This window comes from Gracilinanus agilis, chromosome 6 (assembly GCF_016433145.1).
Source record: "Gracilinanus agilis isolate LMUSP501 chromosome 6, AgileGrace, whole genome shotgun sequence".
Taxonomy (NCBI): Eukaryota; Metazoa; Chordata; class Mammalia; order Didelphimorphia; family Didelphidae; genus Gracilinanus; species Gracilinanus agilis.
Genome location: NC_058135.1, coordinates 112,306,275 through 112,332,117, shown reverse-complemented (window position 1 = coordinate 112,332,117; position 25,843 = coordinate 112,306,275). Strand labels below are relative to the sequence as shown.

Here is a 25,843-nt window from a genome sequence, read left to right as displayed (position 1 = left end):
TCCCTTTCAGATTTGTTTTATCTATAAGTTTAATAATAAGCATAGTCATCTGCATTTTTATCCAATGTGGTTTAAATGTGATTTAAAATATTAAATAGTGGACAGCCATGTCCCCAAGAGACCTCCTTCCAAACTGATATCCAACCAGTAATGCAAAATGAGGATGCAACTACTTCCTCAATGCTAAAATCCACCTAACTAGATTTAGAGAGACATGTCTATAGCCCATTATTCTGTCACAATAAAAATCTGCAATAGAGAAACTAAGGCACAAATTTCCAAGCATGATTACTTTATTAGCAAGGCTAATAACAGCCAATAAAAGGGATCCAAGACTTCTTAATACACAAGAAAAAAACTGAGGAGTTTACAGAGAACATTTTCATAGTCAATAAAGAGGAACAAATCAAATTTATATTCATGAAATTAATACATATTCATGGCATGCATATTCATAAGATTTTCAGGAATAAGGAAGTCTAGTAGGAATTGGAAAGTAAGTTGATTTATAACATTGGGATTGTAACTATTCTCAATTCTGTGTGACTAATTAAATCAAAGCTCAGCTTTTTCAAAAGCAATACATTGATACGGTTTGAGAGTATCATGAAGTGTTTTGTAAGTTTTTTTGATTCTTAAGTAAGAAATTAACTTACATACAAAAAGGGGAACTTTAATTCACAGACAAGGAGTCAAGGAAGTGGGGAACTTAACCTCTAAAAGTCTACTAATAAAAGTGAGCTTAATCAAGTTTAATAATTCATTGCAGGTGTTTGCTAAAAATTGTCTAACATATTGATTAAACACAATTCCCAATTTATATTTCTCAATTCTCCATCTTGTCAGTAAGTACATCATAAGAAACTTCATAAACCATAACTATGTTATTTTCTATGATCCTTTCTAGTTCTAAAATTCTATAATTCTATTCAATAATTTTCATTTTAAAATGGTTTAAAAAGCTGGAAAGATCTACATGAACTGATGCAGAGTGAAATAAGCAGAACCAGGAGAACACTGAACACACAATAAAAGCAATATTGTATGATGATCAACTGTGAAATCCCATAATTTTGCTTTATAATTTCCTTTAGAAATATAAAATCTAAAACATCTTGAAATACATTGGTGTAGAAGTATGGGATAATGAAGATTTGGGTTATGATTTAGGAATATACTTTGGAAAGATAATGGAACAATATTTCATTAGGCATATTCTTGAGAAAACAGCATTATTCATTTCAGATTTAAAGTCAGAAGAAATTTTAGTGATCATCTAGATTCTAGTCCAATCCCTGCCTGCAATAAAGGAGGAAAGGTAAGCCCAGAGTAGTTGTAGCTTATTTAGAGTCCCACAAGCAGGAAGTGACACAGACTCATTTAGAACCCTGATCCTCACAATTTTCTCTTTACAATACTGCTTCATTTTAGGCAACAATATGAAGAGTGGGAAATAGAAATACATAGACAGGAAAATACCAAGTGAATGTTCCATTAATTTTAGCAAAAGCTCTTTACTTTTGTGAAGACTGCTATTATTAATTGCCCAGTATATATGGATACGTCAGTCCTTTTAGGGAAGAAATTTAAGTGTTAGTTTTTATCACATTAATACCACGATTGAGAAGTGGAATGACTCAAGTTCTGGAGAAGTTGAGTTTAAGTCCTGTCTCTGACAAATACTGGCTATAAGAACTCTCGGGATACCTAAGCAATTCTCTTAGACTCTGATTTTCCAAGTCAGAAGTAGAAAAGCCACAACATCCCTGAGAGTGAACTAGATTAAAATGTAACTGAGAAACATTTAACTATATGTAAAAATATAATCTAATATAGATGAGATTACATTTTAAAACTAAATCAGAATACAGGTCCCTTTCTTTTTTGAGTTTAACATTGTTCTACATCACCAGTGAGTTGGTGATCTCTACCAATGGGGTGGTTTGGTTCTAAAACCGGAGCTCCCCATACTGTTGAAATTTCAGGTCCAGGCCAAATAAATAAATAGTACAGTTATGGCCTTTCTCAGCTTTAGCATACGTCTTATAAAATTGCTTAAAATCTCTTCTTTCTTAATAACGGTCATGGTTTCAAATAAATTGATCAGGTTTTCATAGATATCAAATGTATGGCCCAATAATTCTCTTTACTCTTAAAATCCAGTATATCTAGTTGATGCCCATGTAGAAGAGATAAGTATTATATCCTCAGTCAGCAAAAGGGTAGGGCAGCAAGATAATTTGCATTCCCAAAGAACTGTAACTAATGGCTCAAAAACGGACCCAGTGATGCTGATAGCATATAATGGTGATAGATACTAAGACAGAAGTAGGGTATAATAATTTCTGTTGTTTTGTTTTATTTCAGGATTTTTTTCTGGAGTACTTTGGGCATTAGCTAGTTGCTGCTGGTTCATAGCAAATCACTCTTTAAGTGCTGTGATCAGTTTTCCAATAATCACGGCAGTAAGTAAATGCATTTTTGCTCCTGAATTTTTTTTCAAATTTCAGTCTAATTTTTGCTGCAAACTGATATTCAGTTGTGGTAATGTCATTCAGGTTTACAAATTGAGTAATTATCACCCTCATCAGGGCTTACAAATTCCCTGACCTGCCTTTGAATAGATCTAATTTCATTTTAGTAGATCTGTTTATTCTGTATCTCTTCAAGGACAAGTCTTCCTGAATCTTCCTGTAAAACATCTCACCCATCCATATCTCCACTCATATGTGACAGCTCCATAATTCAAGCCCTCAGCCCTTCTCTCCTAAATTATGGCAGAGGTCTCCTAATCAGATTCCCTGTTTCCTGTCTTTCTCATTTCTAAATTCATCCTCCACACAGCTAACAAAATAATCTTAAAGTACAGACTTGACTGCATCAATAAGCTAGAGTGGAACTTTATTGCCTATAGGATAAAATAAAAACTCCTTCACTTAGCATATAAAACACTTTACAGTATAGCTCCAACCTACCTTTCAAGACTAATTTCCCCCTTGCTTCCTCCTCAGACATTCTACATTTCTGACAATCTCACGTAGTTGCTGTTCCTTATAATCAACATTCTAATCTAGTTCCTCTCCCCCTCCCCATCTCTGTGCCTTTGCACATGCTAATCCCCCATGCCTGCTATGTTTTTCCTCATCCATCCCTCTTAGAATCCATAGTTTTCTTCAAGTGCCAGCTGAGGTACCACCTCCTATAGATATCTAAAATTCATTACACCCAGAACACAATTTATCGTCTCTTCTCCAATCTACTCCTTTTCCAACCTTCTGTCTTACTATCGAGGTTCCAGTCAACCAAGTTTGCCACTTCAACCCTTCAATCTCACTATATATATATATATATATATATATATATATATCCTTATAGCACTTCTAGTATATGTGTCCCCTGCTCTCCAATCATATAGCCAGTACCCTAGTTTAGGTCCTTCTCACCTTTTGACTGGACTATTATAATAACTTATCATTGGACTCTGTCCCAAATTTGTTCCCTTCTTCAATCTATCCTCCTTCCATCTCCCAAAGAATGCCTTAAGTACATGCTTCTGTCACCACTCTACTACTTGAAAAACTCCAGCGGCTCCCTATTAACTCTAGGATCGAATATAAACTCCTACATTGAGTATTTAAAACTTAGTGCCCTGGAATCCTTCCTGTCTTCTAGTATTCTTATATTTAGTGCAGTGGCTAATGAAGGACCATTTGAGAATGGCCACAAAGATCTGCCTCTGTCCTTTATCCACCATCATGGATTCAGCTCTGGAAGATGCTCAGTTTTTCAACAGGAAAAGCAATTTCCCTAATTCACACATTCATTGACTCCTCATCCCCTGATTCAAGCTACTCTGGGCACAATTCTCTCTATGGCTCTAGTCTGGAATTTGTTGACCTAAGGCAAACTCAGGAGTAGAGATGATCCAAGTCCCAACAGTCTTCTTGTTAAGACCATGCCTCCTCTTGTCATGGCCTGAAATAGACTGACAAACCTTGGGTTCTTCTGTGATATCTGGGATGGTTCTCCTCCCCTTCTTGGGACCTCTTGGGTGGTGTTGAATGACAAAACGTTACCCAGTATATCATATCAATAAAAGCGGTAGTAAAGTGTTTCTATAGCTTACAGTCCCTAATTTGGAGTCAGGAAAACCTAAGATCAAATCTCAGCACATACACCTAGAAGCTGTGAGACCCTAAGCATGTCATTTAAAACTTTTCAGCCCATTTCTTCATTAGTAAAATGAGGATAATATCACCTACCTTATAAGGTTAATGTGAGAGAAAAGCGAAATAATATTTTTAAAGTAGCAAATGCAAACACCATAGCAATTATAGCAATGAGATTGATATTTGATAATGATCAAATCAGATGTAGGACAGCTCATTTTATTTCCACACAGAAAGTAACATTAAGCATAAAAGAAATCACAATGCATATTAATAAAACCACTTCAAATTCAGAAACTCAACTTGTAGCCAAGGGATAGGCAGTTCCACCCCAGACAGTACTATTTGACCCTGGGCAACTCACTTCATTGCTGGGTACTTCCTGGCCACTCTCTGGGAGAGTGAGCTGCAGGGAAGATGCCCACCTAGACTTGCAATGGGAGATGGGCATTTCCTCAACTGAGGGTACCTGATTAGCCAGTGAAACCCCAGATTTGGCCCCTCTTCTTTTCTGGAAGTTTTCCTATCCCAGGCTCTTCTTTTCTCTGGCTCATTTCATTTTTTTTCATGTTGCCTTTTTTTTATTCTCTCCTTGCCATCTTCATTCCCCATCTCTATTTTCATCTCTAGTTTTATCTCCTGGCATCCTTGGAGACCTACCTGTTATTAAGCTGAACTCAGCCACCTATCAGTGCTCAGCACAGTGCCTGGCACATAGTAGGCACTTAATAAATGTCTAATGACTAGATATAATGCCTTAGATAAATTTCAGCAGCAATTCAAGCACCCTAAATTGCACATGGAAAGGGTCAAGTCTCAGTGACAATTTTAACTAAAGAATGAATGCTTCTTCAATTATCTGAATTTCATTTGAATTTTCCAACTATTTAATTCATTGCTTCATTTGGTTCTATATCTATCTGCCCAACCTTGGGAAAATAGCTAATATCAATATTTATTCATCATTCTTTCAGGGCCCAGGACTTATAGCTGCAATGTGGGGTATCTTTGTATTTAAGGAAATAAAGGTAAGTTAAAAAAAAAGGTAAATCCTAGGAGAGAATCTACTCAGAGTAGTTCTCATGAGGTAACTGGATGGCAACATGGATAGACTACCCAGGCCTAGAGTCAGGAAGTCCTAATTTCAAATTTGACCTCATACACTTACTAGCTGTCTGATCTTGGGCAAGTCACTTAACCTATTTGCCTCAGTTTCCTCATCTGCAAAAAGGGAATAATAACAGCACCTACCTCCCCAGGGTTGCTGTGAGAATCAAATGAGAAGTGCCTAACACAGTGTCGGGCACAAAGTAGATGCTATATAAATGTCAGTTATTATTATTACTTGAGATGTGATTAAGTATTCCCTTCTAAAGACTTATGTATACCACTGAATGGTCAGAAGAGATGATATTTTAAATTATAATGTTCAAAACCAAAGCCTCTGTAAAGGGGGAGATTTGAATGGAGTTTGCAGTTGTGAATCTTTTGTTTCTCAGGGAAAAATAAATCTCTGGTGCAGCTTCTATTCTTTTGAAGTATTTTTAGTGGCTGCATGCCACATATTAAAAGAAAAGAAGAAAAAAATAAATTCTTTAGAAGGGTGTTGTATATTATGGTAGGATCTGAAAAGAAATATTTTGGCCTCCAGAAAGAAGGCAAATTCCATGGAGCAAGCTGAACACTGAGTGTAAAATAACATGTCTGAGACCTTATATTTCCCATGCATAACCTCCTCAGGACTGAACATTTGTCAAGCTATAGTCATGGGTGACCAGCCTTCCTGGGGGAAGGTCAAGGAAGGGAGCAGAATGGCCGGAATGCTATCTTTTTAACATGTCTTTAGTGGCAGAATGGGTAGAATGAATCAGGAAGGCCTCTTCAGATCCCACCTCTGACACTAGCTGTATGACCATAGCCAAAGTCACCATCTCATTAAGCCTCGGGTAGTTCTGTCCAAGGTCCTAACTTATAAGCAAGTTGTCACCTGGACTGGTGGGAGGAGTTTCCCACACCAGCAAAATCACAGCTCCAATACAAGTTGGCATGTCCCCATACCCCAAAACAGTCACACCAGAAATGAACTTTCAGAAACAGCCCATTTTGAATCTACCTCCCATTTGCCCCAATCTCTAATGGAAAAAGAAATCACACTTTTGAAAACTCTATGATGTGTACAGTATTTCAGAGCAGGTTTATGGACTATAACATGAATGCAAAATGTTGTTCCGAGAAGAAAAAGTCATGCTGTTTTCCTCTTTAATATGCAGCTGTAACACAAAGCTCTGCCTGGTTTTAATAAGCACCGATGTTATCTCCGCATTCTGAGAGCCATAAAGTGAATTTGTATATCTGGCCGATTCTCAACATGATAAATCATTTCAAGGCTTTTTAAGAAATCATTTCATTTCTGCTAAATGAGAAGGAATAGATTTAACAAGTCATGCTTTGCTAATATGGGCAAGATTCTGGAGTTTAAACAAACAAAAGAAGCCATTATTTAGAAAGCTTTTTGGAGCACAATCCATTTTTTTAAGCACTCAGAAATATGCTAATAGCGTGTCAGACTTGGGCTACTTTCTTGCACATGGTTCATATTTCTTAGTTAGAATTACCTCACAAAGTAACTTCATGCCCCAAATCAGTTGCAGAGCTCTGGGAAAGGGATCCGACTACCTTGCAGTGAATAATGTTGCCTATTAAAGTGTGTGGTATCTAATAGCTCATAAGGTGTTAAAGGCCCTGGGAAGATGTGGGAAAGGGAGATGCTAGCAAGCACACCCACAAAAGTACAGCCAAAGAGTAAGAGTTGCCAAGGAGATATCTCAAAATGAGTTTGCAATAGAAAAAGAAAATTAAAATATCTGCACCTGGATCCAAGGATATGCCTTGAAAACAGGTCCTGCTGGAGAGTTATATTTAATGAGTCGTCTGCAATGGAGAGAAATCCACCTCCTACCTCTATACTGAGGGCCTCAAAAGTTGAAATCATTAGTGGGGAGATGTCAGAGCAAGGATTGAACACTTGCTCTGCTTGTTGTTCAGTAAAAAGGATTTAGGATGGCTTTAAGAAAGACTTTCCTCAGCGAGCAGCACTATAGTAAATAGCAAAATGACTTACCTATCTTGTTTTGGTTAGTCATTTCAGTCATGTCCCATTCATAGGGACCCCATTTGGAGTTTTTTTGGGCAGAAGATAATGGAGTGGTTTGCCATTTCCTTCTCCAGGTCATTTTATAGAGGAGGAAACTGAGGCAAAAAGGGTTAAGTAACTTGCCCAGGGAGGGTCACAACTGGTAAGTGTCCACAATTTAAACTCAGGAAAGTGAGTCTTCTTGAATCAAGGCTTGGTACTCTATCCACTCGGCCACCAAGCTGCCCTAGAATGATCTATAATTCTTTTTGAAAAGATAGGTTTTCATGGGATCGATGTGCAGTAGATGGAGAGCTAACCTCAAAGCCAAGCAGACCTAATATCAAGTGCTACTCCTTTGACACACACTGCTGTGTGACCCTGAGCAAAGCAATTAACTTTTCAATGCTACAGTGGAGTAAAACTCAGTTAGAAAAGGGAATCACTAAACCAGAAAGGGATCCCTGGGAGAAAGCCACACATCAACATTATCTATGTTCTATTGCATTTTTCTTTAGTTAGTCAAATGCTTCGCAATTACATTTTAACCTGGTTTCAAATTCAGGTTGCCTGTTTGACACCTCTGCTCTAAGGCCACTCTTTAAGTTACAGAAAACATATTCATCTGCAGTAAGAGAGGGATTTACCTCACCCAAAATATCACAGGCCCCTCCTATCCAAAGTTCAGAGTGAATCTCCCCGAATGCGAAGGATTATATAAATGGGACCTTTTAGGGCCTCCATCAAACCTTAGAAGTCCCTGATTTGATAATAAAGTTGTTGGTGGTTTCCTGTTAGCAGTCATCATTCTGATCCCACTGTGCAGAGTGGCCTCTGGAGAGGTGACTGAAAGAAATATTTCAAATACGTTACATGCCAACCAGGTTAAGCACCAGATACACAAACTAAAGAATGAAACCAATATTCCCGAGAGGGTTTCAAAGGGTACTAGTTATTATCAACAAATGCAGTCTATGGTAGTGAGAGCCAATGTGATTTAGTGAAGAGAGCTCTGTTTTGGCATCGAGATGCCCCTAGTACTGGCTGGAAAGGAGAGAAAAAAACATCTCCCCTCTCTGTGGCTCCAGGCTACTCTCAAAGTGATTGAGTTGTGTTGGTTTGTCTTTGTGGGAAGAGCGTCTACCCCAGGAGTTTCCTACACCCATAAAAATCACAGATCCAGATGCAAACAAACAAACAAACAAACAAAAACCCTGCTCATAAATCTTCACCTTTTCCTGTGGAGAAAGACTGCTTGGGGAAATGACATCTTCTTCATGTTCCTAATGCTCCAAGCTATTTTGAATGAGTGTACTTTGAAGAAGTGGAGAATTTGAATAATGTTCTACATGATTAAACCACATGTGTTAAAAACTAGACTAAGATTTTTGTGTATTTGATGATAGACAGTAGTGCCCTGAAAATGAATTCATTCATTCTGTACGGTTTTGTGGCATTGTTATATTTGCTCTTCATTTGAGAACTTTGTTTTGGAATCTTTCATTTGTCAACTTTTTAACCAGATATAAAATGATTTGTTTGGTTTGGGGGGAGAACTTTTAGTGGAATTGCTTAGGGATGAGGGACTTCTAGGTCCTAAACTACTGGTGGTGGGAGTATTTCCCACCCTGTTTTACCTTGCCTGTGTGGAAAGAAGCACCAAGTGCTCAGGTAGCAAAAGCCCTCAGGGGCACAGGTTGTCAACAGAAATACTGAAACAGATTACACTAAAAAAGCAGCTTGTGAGATGTTGGGAACTTTTGGAGGTAGATTGAGGTGCCATGCTCGAGTAGCTTTTTCCTAAATCTGTTTTTCATATATAGTTATTTACTTTTGAAAAAAATCAAAATCCTTTAAGAGTTCTCTATTACCTCTCAAATACAATTCAAGCTCATTAGACTGGCATTCCAGAGGATCATAGCTTTAGAGCTCTAAAGGGCATGATGGACTTTTGAAACATGGAGATAAAACTGAGAAATAGAGAATTTAAAGCCTTACCCAGAATCACACAGCTAATATCTGAAGAGGAGTTTGAACTCAGGTCTCAGTGACTCTGACACCTTGCTCAATCCGCCATACCATACCGGAATCCTACATTCAAGATTTTCTATGATATGAGCATCCTCCTACCTTTCCAAATTTATCTCATGCTAGTTCTCATTGTGCCCTATACCCCAAACCAACCAGATCAGCTCATACTCCCTTTCAATTCTCCAGCACTTTGTTTCATCCTTAGCCTTCCTCATATCATTCCTTAGAACTTTCATCTCCTCCATCCATTCCATTATTCCTTTTTGAAATCCTTACTATTCTTAATGACAACTCACAGATCATCTCCTCCAGGACCTCTCCTGACCCCTTCAATCAGAAAGACTCTTTCCTTAATCCAAATTTGTATAGTGCTCTTACATCTTAAATATCTTTGTTGCAATTTGTTCTACAGCATAGTTATTGTATGTAGATATAGATATAGAGATAGTGCAGTCTTACATATTTCTCTAGAAGTCATTTCCCATACCTGTTTCCAATAGATTATAAACTGCAAGAGAAAACGGAGCCACTTCCTTCATTATTTTGTAACTTTCCAAAATCCTGGTCTTGCATATAGTTAGGTATTTAATAATGGATTGTTGAATAAATCTATTATTTCAATAGACTGTTCACAGAATTATAGAATTAGAAGGAATGTCAGAGTTCAAATCGTCCAATCCCTTCCCATTACCAATAAGGAAACTGAGACCCATAGAAGGTAACTGGTTTAACCATTGTTTCAGATTTTGCCACCACAAAGAGCGTGGCTATAAATATTTTTGTACATGTCCTTTTCCATGATCTCTTTGGGGTACAAACCCAGCAATGGTATGGCTGGATCAAAGGGCAGGCATTCTTTTAGTGCTCTTTGGGCATAGTTCCAAATTGCCAACCAGAATGGTTGGATCAATTCACAACTCCACCAGCAATGCATTAATGTCCCAATTTTGCCACATCCCATCCAACATTCATTACTCTCCCCTGCTGTCATTTTAGCTAATCTGCTGGGTGTGAGGTGATACCTCAGAGTTGTTTTGATTTGCATTTCTCTAACTATTAGAGATTTAGAACACTTTCTCATGTGCTTATTTATAGTTTTGATTTCTTTGTCTGAAAATTACCTATTCATGTCTCTTGCCCATTTATTGATTGGAAAATGGCTAGATTTTTTGTACAATTGATTTAGCTCCTTATATATTTGAGTAATTAGACCTTTGTCAGAATTTTCTTGTTATAAAGATTTTTTCCTAGTTTGTTGTTTCCCTTCTGATTTTAGTTGCATTGTTTTTGTTTCTACAAACCCTTTTTATTTTTTTTCATAGCCACAAATTCATTTATTTATTATGGTTCTGTTTACAGTTCCATTGTCAAAATTAATAACTGCTTGATGTAAGCACCCATATTTTCATAAGCTTATCAGAAAAGCATTATGTGATTTATTCTCTATCAACATTTTCGCATAACATTTATAAGTTCGGCATAAGGTCTCTAACTAACAAAGGATTATAATTTACAATAAAAAGTGAGACCCTTATTGACAAAAATATTCACCTTTCTTCCTACTTGGACATTCACCCCTGTAGTCTTTAGTTAGAAAATATACATTAGGCACAAAAAAGAAATCTGGAGTTAGAGAGAGGAAGATTGTATAATGCAAGGCAAAACCATTCAGAGGGAGGAAACTTCCTCCCTCTGTACAAACCCTTTTTAATTTAATGTAATCGAAATTATTTATTTTACATTTTGTAATTTTTTCTAACTCTTGCTTGGTTTTAAAGTCTTTCCTTTCCCAGAGATCTGACAAGTATACTATTCTGTGTTCGCCTAATTTTCTTATAGTTTCTTTGAACTCAGGTCCTCTGCCCCCTCCAAACTAGATACTATATTTACTGCTCTTGATACTGTACTACACTGTCTCACTAACTTATTAAGTAGCTACTCTGTTCAAAGCACTGTTGTAGCATCTAGATAAGTCAGGATTCCTGCCCTCGTGGAGTTTATAGTATAGGAGGGGGTAAAATTTTTACAACATATTCATATGACAGTCTGGCTTGAGAATCAAAAATTATTGATCTATATAACATAAAACAGTAATCTATACTGCATATTATACTATATTATTATATTCTATACTAATATATACTATAATTTACTATTGTATAAAAGGAAATCTTTCTTTTGGGGAGGTTTGTATAAACACTTTTTTCTCATTTCTTTGCCACAACAGGGTATTAAAAACTACGTCCTAATAACACTTGCATTTTTCATCATACTGTCTGGAGCTTTGGCCACTGCTTTTTCTAAAGTTTAAATGAATCACCAGCAGATGGTAGCAGTGGTTAATCAAACTCCTTTGATACTGGAAGTGCTAGAGAGAGCTGATATTTTCAGAGAAGAAACAAGTTATTTTTCATAACGCAAGAAGAAAAAAAACTGCTCTCTCTGCCTGTGATTATTATAAAACTGTTTTATTTGTTTCAAGAACATGGGAAGGAAGAAACTTACTTCATGTGAAACGTATTTGAACAAAGAAAAGGTCATCTGGCCCACCAAATGGAAAGAACGTCTGTAGGGCTTTAATATGAATGTCCAAAAGATATTCAAGTTTTTCCTGGATTATTTTCATGATTTTTAGTCATTTATTTTTCCCAGAAATGGATTGTCTCCGTGGTAACTCACCAGTGGGGATCCCTAATGTGATACTATATATTGTTTAGCCCCAACTTTATACATAATCAATGAGTTTATTGTCCGAATCACCCAAACTCAGTAGTTTAGAATATATTTTCTTTTTTTTTAATCAAGTATTAATAGATTAGAGATAATAAATGATTGGCAAAAATTACTCAGTGATAAGTTTTGTAAATAGATTCTGAAGATATTCAGATTCTTTCTAGATAAAGAAAATATAGATATTAGTAAATGAACATATTTGATTATTTTTAAATGTATGAGATCTGGCTATTATATAACAATAAAAACAGAAATGCCAAAAGTTATACTTCCAAGTGAGTGTTGTCCCTCAAAGTAGTCTACTTGAAAGTCTATACATTTATTGTTATGATGCTACAACTACTTAAAGTATTTTTGAAACTGTTGTTTTGGAATTGGCTTTCAGAGACAATTGGTGAACCCTTATAAGAAAAGTCCCATTAGCTTATAATCACAATGCATTTCTAATTAAAATGAATATTGTCCAATCTAATCACCTAGCTCATTCACCAGACGTAGTTCCAGATGAATGTTTCCGATATTCAAGAGCTTCAAAAGATGAGAATTTGCCATCATTGAAGATATATTTTAAAACATGCTGTAGGTTCTTAAGAAAATTCTAAGAGAGCTTCTAAAAATTTTTCAAGCACCATTGAAATCATTCAGCCTCTCAACATGAGCCCCATTAAAGGAGAGGTAGTGGTTGAAAGGCATACATTATAGAAGGTTTCTTAGAATATTAGTTTCATGTAAAAATTAGATTTCACAAGCTTTATATTTTAGCTTGTTTCTACGGCAATAAAAAAAGTGTAATAGACACATCTTGTCTAACACTTATTTACAAGCTTGAAAATGATAAATTATGCTTGCATAGGAATTGATATCTTTATTCAAGTAATTTAAATCTTTTCTTACTGTAAATCAGAAATGTAATAATGACTTATTTTGTAGACTATCCAGTTTAAATATGCTGATCTGCGAAGCCAATATTTTAACTTGGAATGACATTAAAATATCTTTTTTGAAATTTGTCAGCATATTTAAGGTGAAACTCCTCTTATTTTATGTAGTATTCAGAGCTGCTTACTTTATAGTCATGGTGGGTCATTACTATAAATTACCCATTCTCTATAGAGACATTCTTTACTTTTGTCATCAATGCTGTTTATCCTAGATTATGGTATGACCACCATTCTGCCATTGCTTCCACCCAGAAAATGAATGTAGAGTATGATGGTAGTGCCAATATATGAAAGTCTTTTCCAGATGATAACAAGGGCTTTGCAAGCTGCCTGTCTAATAGTGATCAAATTAACTGTGTGAATATATTTCACTTTGCTTCCTTATAAAGACTTAATCAGACACTAAATAATATAGTCTAACTCATGTAATCTTCCTGTGTGAAAATTCTCTTGTTCATGACCAACCCATAACTAAGAAACTTTTGCATATAGCACAAGTGTCACAAAAAGTACATTGATTTGCATGTGTAGAATAATGAGAAAGGAGTTTATTCAAGAATGACATCAGCAATAAGTGTTTAACAACTGGCTTGCTGGTGAAAGGTGGGGGAAATGTATGTATGACATACTTCTGGGTTAATATGCATTAATATTTTCTCCATCACCTTATTAGGTATAGACAAGGAACAAAGTGATAAATCAAGGTCTGATTTGTAGTGTTTTCCAATTTCTGAGGTACTAATTTGCTCACACTGAAAATTTAACATCAACTCTCACAAAGAGTTTTAGCTGGCCTCAGAATACCCTTAGACTGACATACTGGTAGCTTCCTATTTATTCCTTTGTTATTATTAAAGTTCTAATATTTCTACAATGCAAAAAGACCACAAGAGAATCATGATCACCAAACAGTACCATCCACAAAATGCAAATTAACTCAGTCCTCTTCAACTAATTCCCTCCATTTTCTTTTAATGAATAAATTTTCACTAAACTATTGAATCTACTTTAATCTCTTTTGCTGCATAATTGATGGCAAAAATTATTCTAAAACACTATGGGACACAGAGACTTATTACTGAACTTTCAATAAAGTTTGGTCAACTTAAGAATGATGGAACAAACTTTTAAAAATGGATTTTAGCCATTTAAAAGTTAGTTTTTCCCAAAATTCTTAATTGAGGTTTGAATATTGTTTTAGAAACAATCTGTGCCAAAGGGAGAGACATTCTTAGTTCAGATGGCAGATGGTCCCTCCATTTTCATATGGATATAGATATAAAAATATCAAAGTACATCTTCAGAACCTAATAATGGAATTAGAATGAGAACACTATTTTTTTACTTCCTTTTCTTGCTCTTATTCTTCTATGCTCCCTCTGGTGGAGAATGAAAATAATTACTTTGACAAATTAAAGTAGCGCCATCCCATACTACATCAATGTCACTTCCTCTGTAAACTTCTATATTTGTGGTTTACTGCTGGAAGCCAGCCAGTAGCTCCAGGGGGGTCTAGAAGGTGTACGGTTTAGGTGAGAAAGAAGAGTCAGAGAAACAGTGGATTTCCGGAAGCTGTTCTGAGAACTTCCTGTGAAATTTTTATTTTCATACTTTTCTCTCATAGTCACATAAATGCTGGGCAAATTTACATTTCAAACCCAAAACATAGAACTCAAGGTTATACTAGTTACATGACAATTGGCACACAAAACGTGTTTCTACAATATATATTATATTTAGTCTAAGCATTATTCAAGGCTACCAAAACTCTACTTTATCTAAGTTTTATTTTTATAAAAAGAACCTTCAAAATATTTCAAAAGGTAGAGTTAAGTATGAGAAATTTTAAATTTGGGGAAGACATGTCTAATGTGGAAAGTAAGGAAGTATGAGAATATGTTGGTTTATTCATACTGTGTTCTTCAACTCCTAAGACAGAGAGAGAGAGAGAGAGAGAGAGAGAGAGAGAGAGAGAGAGAGAGTTTGAAGTAGTTTTGGCTATTTCACTGAGGGTGTAAAGTATTAACTCATTAAATGCTGGTTTATTATAGAGTAATAAGGGGATTTCTCAAAATGGATTTTATATCTATTCTATAAAACCTGAGACTATCCTAAAATATATATATTATAATCATTTTATTAATAAAAAGCGTTGATCAGAAGAGAGTCACACAGAGGGGTCTGATTGGGTATCCATCCATTCTGTGGCCTGATTTTCAGACAACAGGGATCAATGTAAGGTTCTGCCATCTGGATTGACTTTGATGGAGCCCTGATGAGGGACCCTTATTTCTCTGAGGGGCTCCTGGAAGTTTAAATCTTCAGCAATTTGAAGGAACTATTCTTTAAAAGTTTCCTAATCCTTTGTAGAATGCAAAAATGAATAAAGTAACTCTTTTCGTTTTTAAAGTGAACTTAAATAACCAAAGTAGGTTATTGGGTCAGCAAAAACTTGAAAGCATGATTTCTTCAGAAATAATAATCAAAATATTTCCATAACTAAAAGTCATAAGATATATTTTAAAGTCTCTAAGATACTCAAGTTCTCTTGAAAAACAACAGGAAATTCTATTCTACAAAATATCTTCTGATCATATCAAATGTGATTCTATCACAAATGAAAAGATCATTTTGGTAGTTGTCATTTCTATCTTCATGACATTTCTTCTATGTGTTCCCTTCTCTTCCCTCACAATCTACCATCCTAGTAGTATAGTCTCTCTCATGATCTTCTGTCTAAACTATACCAATCACTTGGTCTTCCTACTTCTATTTCTTCCTCACTTCAGTTTTGGTTTTCAGCTGTCAAAGTGATCCTTCTAAAGTGTAGGTCAGGCCATGTTTGACTTTTAAAGCCCTGGATAAACAGATCTCTTCCAATCTTTCCAACCTTTTTTACTCTTTATTCTCTTGCATGTAATCTATGATGTAGTATTATTGATTTTCCCACACCACACTCTATCTCTCAACTCCAAGCCTGTCCCACCCTGCCTAGATTCTGTCTCTCCTCACCTGTGTTTCATCTCTTTTTTCAAGATACAATTTAAATCCTATCTTCTGCGAGAGATCTTTCCTGCTTCCTTCCCTAACACTGTATATACATATATATGCACACACATACATGCATACATACACAAACACATGTATGTATATGTGTGTATGTATGTATATCTTGAACATACATAGTAGTTTGCATGTTGCCTCTTTTATAAGAATATGAGAACAAGGACTTTATTTCTTCTTCACTTTTATGCCCAGCACATTTAGCTCCATACCTGACACAAAGTAAGAATTTAAAAGGACAACGATGATGATGATGATATTGTTATACCATAGAATATCTGTGAAGTCTATTCACTTTGCAGATTTCTTCAGGATGGAATGGGATCCGCATTTCATGGTCCATAATTAAGGTAACAACACTGGGTTATAACCAACTGACTTCCTTTTCATTTTATGCCAGATTTTTTTACAGAATATACCCTCTAAGAGATGTTCAGCCTACTGTTTCCAGGGGAAGGCACAGGTCCTTCATGCTGAGTTTCTAGATCCTGGTATAACTGCATTCAGGGCACATTCCAAGATCAATTATAAATTATATCCAAATCAAGCCTTCACAATAAAAAATAAACCAGACTTCCTCAAGGAGTTGTACCCAGATGTGACTGGAGGGCGAATGAGGCAGTATCTAAAACAAAACTTTTCAGGATCTGTAGGGAGCAGATGTATTAAATAGGAAGCAAACTAAGGAACACACAACCTAGCTCACCAAACCAAGGAAGAGGAGATGTTGAATTTAGGATGTGGATGGGGAAAACACTATGGTCCAGATGACCGACTTGCTGATGATGCTAGCTATGCTCAAAACCCACATCCAACCTTGTGGAACTAGGAAAGTCCTGATACCAAATGACCTCTCTTCATCAAACAAAATATTTCATAAATATTAAATTCTTCTTTAGGAAAATGGGCATGGAAGTTATAGATTATAGACAAAAATAATATACTCAAATTTAAGTTAGATAACATCCAAAGAAGTTTTAAAAGAACACTAAAAGGCAAAAGATCCTTGACAACAAATTAGCATTCCTTAAAACACAATTATATCCATGTGGAGATAAAATAAAAAAAATATTTTGTTAATCAGACCATAACAAATTATAAATGAGAAGCAATGTGGTACTTACTAGAGTGGTGGTGGGGGGAGGGAAGTAATGAAGTTGAAGTTGGAGAACCTGGGTTCAAATCCTTCTTCTACTTACTGCTTACATAACCTTAACAAAATCACTTGATTTCTCTGATACTCTATTTCCTTACCTGTAAAATGAGGGGATTGGACTATTTGACTTCTAAGATTCTTTTCAGCTCTAAATCTCTGATGAATTATATAACTATAATTTATGATACAAATCTACCATATCATGAAAACCTCTGATATTTCATGGGACCTATGAACCCCTTCTTGGAATAATGTGTTTGTTTGGTTTGGTTTTAATTCACAATTGAAGGAAACTCTAAATTTCAGTTAGGAGTTACTAAAAATAAAGATATATATTTCTCCCATCTAAGTTCATGGACTACCTTAAATCTATCTAGAAATTCCTTTGTCACCTATGGAAACCAAATTAAGAAACTCTGCATTAGCACTTTTCCATGTTTTAAACACTTTATTTTGAAGGGAAATAATTAATTTTCCTATAATTTAGTTAGTCACCAAACATTAGTTAAGCACTTAGTTATGTGCCAGGCACTGTGCTAAGGGCTAGAGATCTAAAAAAAGGCACAGACACAGTCCTTACCTTCAAGGAGCTCACATTCTAATGGGAAACCCAATGCACAAACAACTAGGTACATCCAAGATATATAGAGAGGAGATGACAAGCAATTGCAGAGAAAGAGACTGGCACCTGGAAGAAAGGAATATCTTTCTTGTCACTACTCCATTCTTCTTACTTCAGGACACAATTCAGATTCTACTTCCTCCAGGAACCTTTGCTGATTCTCCAGAGGAATAAATCACTCCTACACCAATATTTTACTCTTATCTTTTTAATATAATTTTCTTCTTTACCATAAATAACCAACACATTTCAATTTCCAAAGAATATTTTATCAGTCCCTCCATGGTACTTTCATTACAATCATTGAGACTCTCCTAGAAACAACCTTTCCAGCCTCTTCCACTTGAGGAGTAGCAGCAGAGATGCTCTGCGTACTTGTCACTCCATCATTGCCATTGCCTTAAAATATGTATATTGTAAATCTTATACAAAATAGAAGTATTTTAAAGGCAGAAATAAGGAAAAAATTCTATTTGATCTTAGAGTCAATAGGGAGCCTCTGGAGTTTAGAAAATAGGAGAGTGACATACTTAGACTTATGATGTATGTAACACTAAAAAATTCATTTGCATCAGAGGTGTCAAAAATGACCCGCCATGTGCTGTAAGAAATGATGAGCAGGATGATATCAGAAAAAGCTGCAAAGATCTATATGGACTGATATAGAGTGAAATAAGCAGAACCAGGGGAATATTGTACACAGGAACAGCAATATTGTTCAATGATCAACTGTGAAAGACTTAGCAACATTCAGCAATACAATGAACCAGGACAATTCTGAAGAATTTATGGTAAAAAATACTGTCCACCTCCAAAGGAAGAACTATTAGAATAGGAATGCAGTTCAGAACATACTATTTTTCACTTTATTTGTGTTTGTGTTTTAGAGTTTTGGTTTTATACAAGCATTCTCTTAAGTAATGAACAATTTGGAAATGTTTTGCATGGTTGCTTAACATGTCTGGGAGGGGAGAGAGGAAGGGAGACAATTTGGATCTTATTATTTGAGAAAATATATGTGGAAAATTATTACATTATTGAGAAAATAAAATATTTTTAAATGGCTCACAAAACTCCCAAATGTGACCTGGACCAAATTAGAAGTAACTTGGAAATGTTTAAAGTAAAAATACAACACAATGTTAATTTGTGTTTTCTTGTCAATATGCTAGCTTCAGATATCTGTTTCTATCTGAGTTTGGCACCATATAATTGCATGATGCATAAAGCTGCCTCAGTTCTTATTTGCAGAATACAACAAGAGGCTGGGCAATGATTACTGTCTTACAAACTCAAAAAAAGCACTCTCCTTAACACCATCTGACTCCTCAGTAAGTCCTTTGGAGAAAGAGTGTGAGAATGATTGTGGAGGCATTTTTAGAGAAGAGGCAGAAAAGAGGACCTGGGATCAAGGGTGCATTTAGAGGTGTTGGCCTTGGTAAGGAAAAGGGCTATTTCTATTTAAAATCAAATTGAAGGAAAAGAGGATGGGGGAAATATTGAGGAAAGTACTATAAAGAAGAGGGAATGACAGGAAACTCTCGATGTTCTCAATGTTTTTAGTGAAATACAAAGTTAATTTGGGGACTGAAAGGAAGGTGAGGTAACGGGGGTACAGTAGGAGATGTGGGAAGATATGAAGATTTGGAGCACACATTTAAGGGAATAGAATAGAGAATCAGTTATGGAAATAGAGAATGATTTTCTTCCTGACATGATGGCCCATTTGAGATTAGATAACATAAATTTCTATTGGGCCCAGTTAGAACAATTTTAAAGATTTCTCCAGCTCTGATCAACACAAGTGAAGGAGGTGAATGAATCCCAAAATAAGTGTTTTGGGGGGGGACCCAGGAATATAAAATACTTTGTAGTCATCTCCTGCATTTTTAGAGAGTTCATTCTGGATGCAAATAACCTTTAATCACATAGGGTTAGATTTAAACTTTATTATAATACTTAATTATAATTATAAATTATAATACTTAATAATATTTCTTCTGCATAATATAATAAATATTTTCCTCATACATGTCAAGGTCACAGACAGATAGGGTAGATCCAGGACTCAAGATCAACTATTTTGTTATTAAGTTTGATGATTTCTTTCTACTATACCATGCTAGCAATATGTATATATTAATTTTAACCAAATCTATAATACAATCGAACAACCCAAATGCCCTGGTGAAGTTAAAATAATGGGATTTCAGAAAGGCAGCATGATTTAGTGGAAAGATTTCTGGATTCTAGTTTTGAAGATTGTAGCTGACCAGCAGTTATAAAATAGTCTTATGTGGGTTGATCACCTGAAAGGGAAGCTGGGGAATGAGGGAATTTGGGTGGAAGGGTTAAAGATTAAAGAAGGGAGGGCATAAAGTGAGAAAAGTGTCACAGAGACACAGGATTCATCAGCTTAGCATTCAGACTGTTCATTGCTCCTCTGGTGGTATGAGAAATAAAGGTGAAAACATTTTTATTGAAGTTTCAAGGAATGGGGAATGGGAAATAGTTGATCAGACATGTGGCATGGTAGAGAATTTAGCATCAGCTTGGTAAACAAGATAAAGAGATGGAGGCTAAGACAATGTAGTAGCCAACAACCAGCCCAGAGGTTCGTTTGACCTTTGGACTACAGTTGTGAGGAGGGGTTGGAATACCACAAGATTTGAGCCCCAATTCAATGCAAGGATCCAGAAATCAATTATGTGAAATATTAGAAAAATATCCATAAGTCATGAGCTTCAGCATGAACATGAGCATATTGCTCATAAGTCAGTTATTGAATGAATCTTTAATACTTTCATGATTTGTTTATACCTGGAACCCTACAAAAATCCAGGTTAGATTTGAATTCTGAAAGAAATTTACTAGACAGGTGACTGCCTCAGAACTTCAATTTCTTCATCTAGGGAATAAGGGGATTAGGCTAGAAAACCTCTGACTTTCCAGCTCTAAATTTATTCCTGTGTGATTAAACTTTTGATTCAACAGGAGTGATGCAATAAAAAGTCAAATATAGTTTTATATAGAAAGACAGATCAAGGAAGAGAAAGCAGAATTGGCTTTTTAAAAATTCAAGCATTATTCATGCTTTGCTGAAAAACTGAATAGGTCTTGTTAAAGCTTTAGACACTTTTATTTCTTTTACTTTTCCAACATTAAAGAGCATGTAAGTGCTATGTTTTAGAACTCACTCATCTACTGAAGAATTATTTTTTTAAATCTGTCTTACACTCAATAAATTCTGATCAAAACACTTTTGAAGAACAGAAATGTTTTAAAGGTCAATTTCTAAATGCTCCTATAGTAATCATTAATATTTAATGAAATTAATTAGGTTTCTTATAATGATAGTTCACATGAATATATTACTCCATCATTTGCAAAGCACTATATATAAACGTATAGCCTACTCTGTGAAATAGGTAGTAAACGTATTATGATCTCGATTTTATAAATAAGTAAACTGAGAGTCAGTGAGGATTCCATGGAAAAGAAGGTAGTAGATTGCAGATGGGGAAACAGGGCTTCTTACTCAAAATTCCTATGGTTTTTCTACTCAATGGCATTGCTATCTACATGTACTATTGTAGCTCTCATCATTAAAAGTATAGAGGAATGTGAAGTTTAATATTTGATTAAACTGTTTGATAAACTTACTGTTCAGTAGTTGCTTTATGCTACAGCATAAAAAGTAAAACTTGGTAAAAATAAATATATTCATTGCAAACTTGTAGATTGTTAATGTGTCATATGGAACTCCAATATGAATGATATTTTATTTGGCATTAACCTGGATTTCAATTAATCCTATTTCAAATTTCAAATGAGCAAAATAATTGAGTAACAGAAGGGAAAATACTATATAGGAATTTTATGAAATCTTCCAATAAATGACTTTGTAATAAAAAAGACAAGTATTGTGTCTTAGGGTCTTGGTTTCAAGATAGAATTCAGAGTAAATTAAAGAGAAACCTTTACATCAAAACCAGAGTGAAATTGATTTGTTAACACAGATTCATCAAAGAAGCAGCAACTGGGGAGTCAGTGGGAGTTAGGATAAAGAAAAGAAATTAAGAACAAGGTTCTATTCATCATATGTGATATCATGGTGATTCTTCTCTGAGAGAAATGACTGAACTTGGAACCAAGTGTAGTAGCATTTGAAACTCATTTTTCCTTACCTAATTTCTCTTCCTATAGTCAGAGGAACTGGTTTAACCCATCCTCCAATATCTACTACCTATGTGACCATGGGTCTTCAGTCATTTCGTTTTCCTGAGATTCAGAGCCTCAATTCCTTCATCTGTGGGATATAAGAGATGAACTGCATAGCCTCTGAGGTCCCTTCTAAGTTTCAAGATAGACTCATGCTCATATCTCAAATTCATGGTCACATCTTCTTGTCTAGTGTAGCTTTCATTCAGTTATTTCTTCCATAAATGGTACATAGAAAATCTTTATGATTCATTGGGTTTATTTTCATCCTAATTTTTGGACATATTTTTGAAAGAATTGACTATGGCAAAGCATATTCTCATTTTCCAACCTAGATTTAGAATCTGTTACTGCTGTTACTGCTTATGGATTTAAAGTTTCAAGGTATCTTAGAATTTCTTTACTGAAAGCCCTTGATTTTGCATATAAGGAAACTGAGGCTAAGAGAAATGATAGTATTTTCTCATGACCATAGTTACATAGTAAAAGGTTGACACGATTTTAAACAAAAGTCCTCTGACTCCGCATTGCCTTTTCATGCTAATATAATTATGTTTTTAAAGTTATCCGATTGAAATTTAACTTGATTTCACAATAATAACCTTAATGCTATGAGCTATAGCAAAGAAGGCTCCCAAGGCTGTTGTTTTTCCTTCCTCAATGGACTCAGTGATTAGTTCAGTCTTTACCTACAACTCAACTCCTGCCCACATTCAAGGAAGCTTCAATATTCATTTTGATGCTCTCTCAAAGACCCCAACTTCCTGGGTCCTAAATTGAATCAGTTTCTATAGTCTTCTTTTCTTCCACTTCTGCTAGAGAGGGAGATGGTCCCACCCATGATCTTAGCATCATTCTCAAGTGTTCTACTTCCATGTTCATAAACTCCAAATTCCTCTATCTGATCCCAATCTGTATAATTTCTCTGTGTCTTACAAGTCCTAATACTGTTTTTCATCCTCACTGTGTCCATTCCCTCCACTGCTCAGTTCTTTCTGAGGCCATCAATCCTGTACTAGCTACATGTTTATTTCCCTATTTTGACCATTTGACCAAATTCAATTCTACACTATCTCCTGCTCTCAGATGCCTTTTTTTGACTATCCTATCACTAGTCAGGAGAAAGAGCAACCCAGAATTAATTCCACCATCTACCTCCTTCACTCCTCTTTTTATGCTCTTGATCAGAGCTTGAGAAATTCATGAAACTTTGTTGACTAGACCCAATATATATTCATGTTACCTAATCTCAAATGGGCCATCATATCAGCAAGGAAACCCATCTATACCTCCATAACTGATTCTCTAGCCTATTCACCTAAATGTCTGTTCCAAACCTTCTCTTCTCCCTCCTCTCAGCTCCCAGATACACCTCATTTCTCTGAAAACCACTAAAAGCTTCCAGTCTTTCCTCTTCCTTATAGCACAACACTGATATCTTCCCCTCCCATGTCCTCCTTTACTTTGGTTTTAAAGAACTAAGCCAACCCCTTTACGTGCATCCTTGATCCCATTTTCTCCCTCCCCCCACTATCAGATCCTTCTACAAGCATCCCCACCATCTTTGTCCAAGATAATAGGTAAGACATCAGATGGTGCTACATGCAATGCTTTTGTTCAATTTCTAAGACAATAATCATTGCCCAGCCTCTTGGTGTACTCTGCAAGTAAGAACTCAGGAAGTTTTATGCATCATCCAGTGCAGTGCTATCAAATTCAAACAGAAACAGATCTCTTAAAGTATTGACAGAAAAACATAAATTATGTTGTCATTTTATTTTCTTAAACATTTTCCATTTTTAATCTTATTCAAGTGGTATTTGGGAGTTTTGTGGTCCATTTTTGACAACTCTAATGCAAAAGATTTTCTTAATGTTACATATAACATAAGTCCAGGTATGTTACTCCTCCACTCAATAAATTCTAGGGGCTCCCCTATTGACTCTAGAATCAAATAGAATTTCATTTTTATTTTTATCTTTTAAAATTTTCTATTTTGTAAAAAATTTATAATATACATAATTATTGTGACAATTGTAATGATGGAGTGACAAGCACACAGAGCTTCTTTACTGCTTCTCCTCAAATGGAAGAGGCTGAGAAGTTTGTTTCTTGGAGAGTCTCAATGATGTATAATGGAAGTACTATGTAAAGCCAGTCACTAATGAAAAGTCATCCTGACGTGACCCCATATTTTAACCTTGCTTGACTATCTACATGCAGTTAGTCTGAAGGAAAAGGTGGTTCTGCAAAAGAAGGCTGTCTGCAAGAATACTATATCTCCAATCCCATCTCCTGGTAATGAGTATTTGGAAACTAGTCTGCATGAGATGAGTAATGAGACTTTCTCATTTACAATATCTTCTCATTGAAATTTATCAATCTGCTTATATATCTATTGCCCCACCTACTTGCCCCAGATTCTATTTGATTCTAGAGTCAATAGGGAGCCCCTAGAATTTTTTGAGAAGAGGAGTAACATACTCAGACTTATAGGTTCAAATTTGACTCCTGAAACTTTTTAGCTGTGGAACCCTGGGTAAATCACAATACCAGTTCCCTAGCCCTTCCTGCTCTGGAGCTCTTCTGCCTTAGAATCAGTATTTACTGTTGATTCTAAGACAGACATAAAGGCTTTCTTAGAAAAAGAAAGAAAATGAACAAATCAAACTACTTATGGAGGAGCTGAAGCACCACTAACCCATCTCCTGATTAAAATGTAAACAAATCAGTATCGTTTTTCCTTTATATGATAATTGTTTACTCTTGTGTATAAAGAGCAGGGTAGTTTGAATTGTAGTTGACCCAATAATCCACTTAACTTCTTCTTCCTAAATTCCTTTATTAATCTGGATGAAGTCTGAGCAAAGATTTCTTTTAAAAGTACCAGAGAAAGACATGTAGAGACATTCTGAAATTGGTTTCTTTCTACTGACCTTTTGGTGACAGGCAGACTCTTTGACTGATTACATAGGTAGAATTGGAAGCAGCTTGGCCATTTGTCTTGGGTCCATCCCTTGGCACATCTCTGTTCTTTGTTTGCCTCCTTCACTGCTGCCATCTGGTGAGAGAAAATGCTGTAAGGGGAAGATTCTGGATTCCTTCTTCATGAAACTGACATGCAACTCAACGGGGGAAAAGCCCTTTTAATGTTTTGCCTCAATGTTGGGTTTTCTTTTCATTTTTTGTGAAGGAGATTAATCTGGAGCTTCTGATCTTATAAGCTTGGAAAGATCCAGAGAGCACATCTCTAAGAGATGAGTCCTTGATGAGTTTTGTAGTCACATCAACATTAGTTCTGGGAGGATGGAGTGAACTCAAGACTCATTTCAGCAACAGCTGAGATGAACACTCATATGACAGTAATCCTTCATCTGGGTATGAACTTGATGGAGTTAATAGTATGAAAAAACTGTGTTAAATCTGAGCCCACTCTCTTCAAAGACCTGGAGACTATGACTCCAAGATACAGGAAGGAAATCATTGCAAAACCTTCAAGTCCATTGCCAGGTATTCTGACTTATTTTTTTTACTGTCTGGTGACTTTATGCAACTCTGTCTCAATTAAATACAATTCACACACACGTCAAGACATCTCCTCGTGAGATCAAATATTCTCTTCAAAAACGAGAGATGAGTAACAATCTTTTAAATTAATATCCCTCTCTAAAAGTTAATTGATTTTAAGTGATTAAATGGAAGGGATTAGAGTGCTGTCCACTCACTCAGGGATCACATTTATGGGGCTCTAAACTCATGACATGGATAGAAAAA

At 35.6% G+C, this 25,843-nt stretch overlaps 1 protein-coding gene across 1 annotated transcript in view; it reads left to right on the top strand.

Moving 5' to 3' along the window:
* The window catches only part of TMEM144 (transmembrane protein 144), a 55,248-nt gene extending 42,992 nt beyond the window's left edge, over positions 1-12,256 (top strand). Inside the window, exons 9-11 of the mRNA XM_044680847.1 lie at positions 2,368-2,465; positions 5,144-5,197; positions 11,561-12,256. Coding sequence (XP_044536782.1) covers positions 2,368-2,465; positions 5,144-5,197; positions 11,561-11,644 — 236 coding nt within the window. The 3' untranslated portion in view covers positions 11,645-12,256. The remainder of the gene's footprint in view (positions 1-2,367; positions 2,466-5,143; positions 5,198-11,560) is intronic.
* The last annotated feature ends 13,587 nt before the right edge of the window (positions 12,257-25,843 follow it).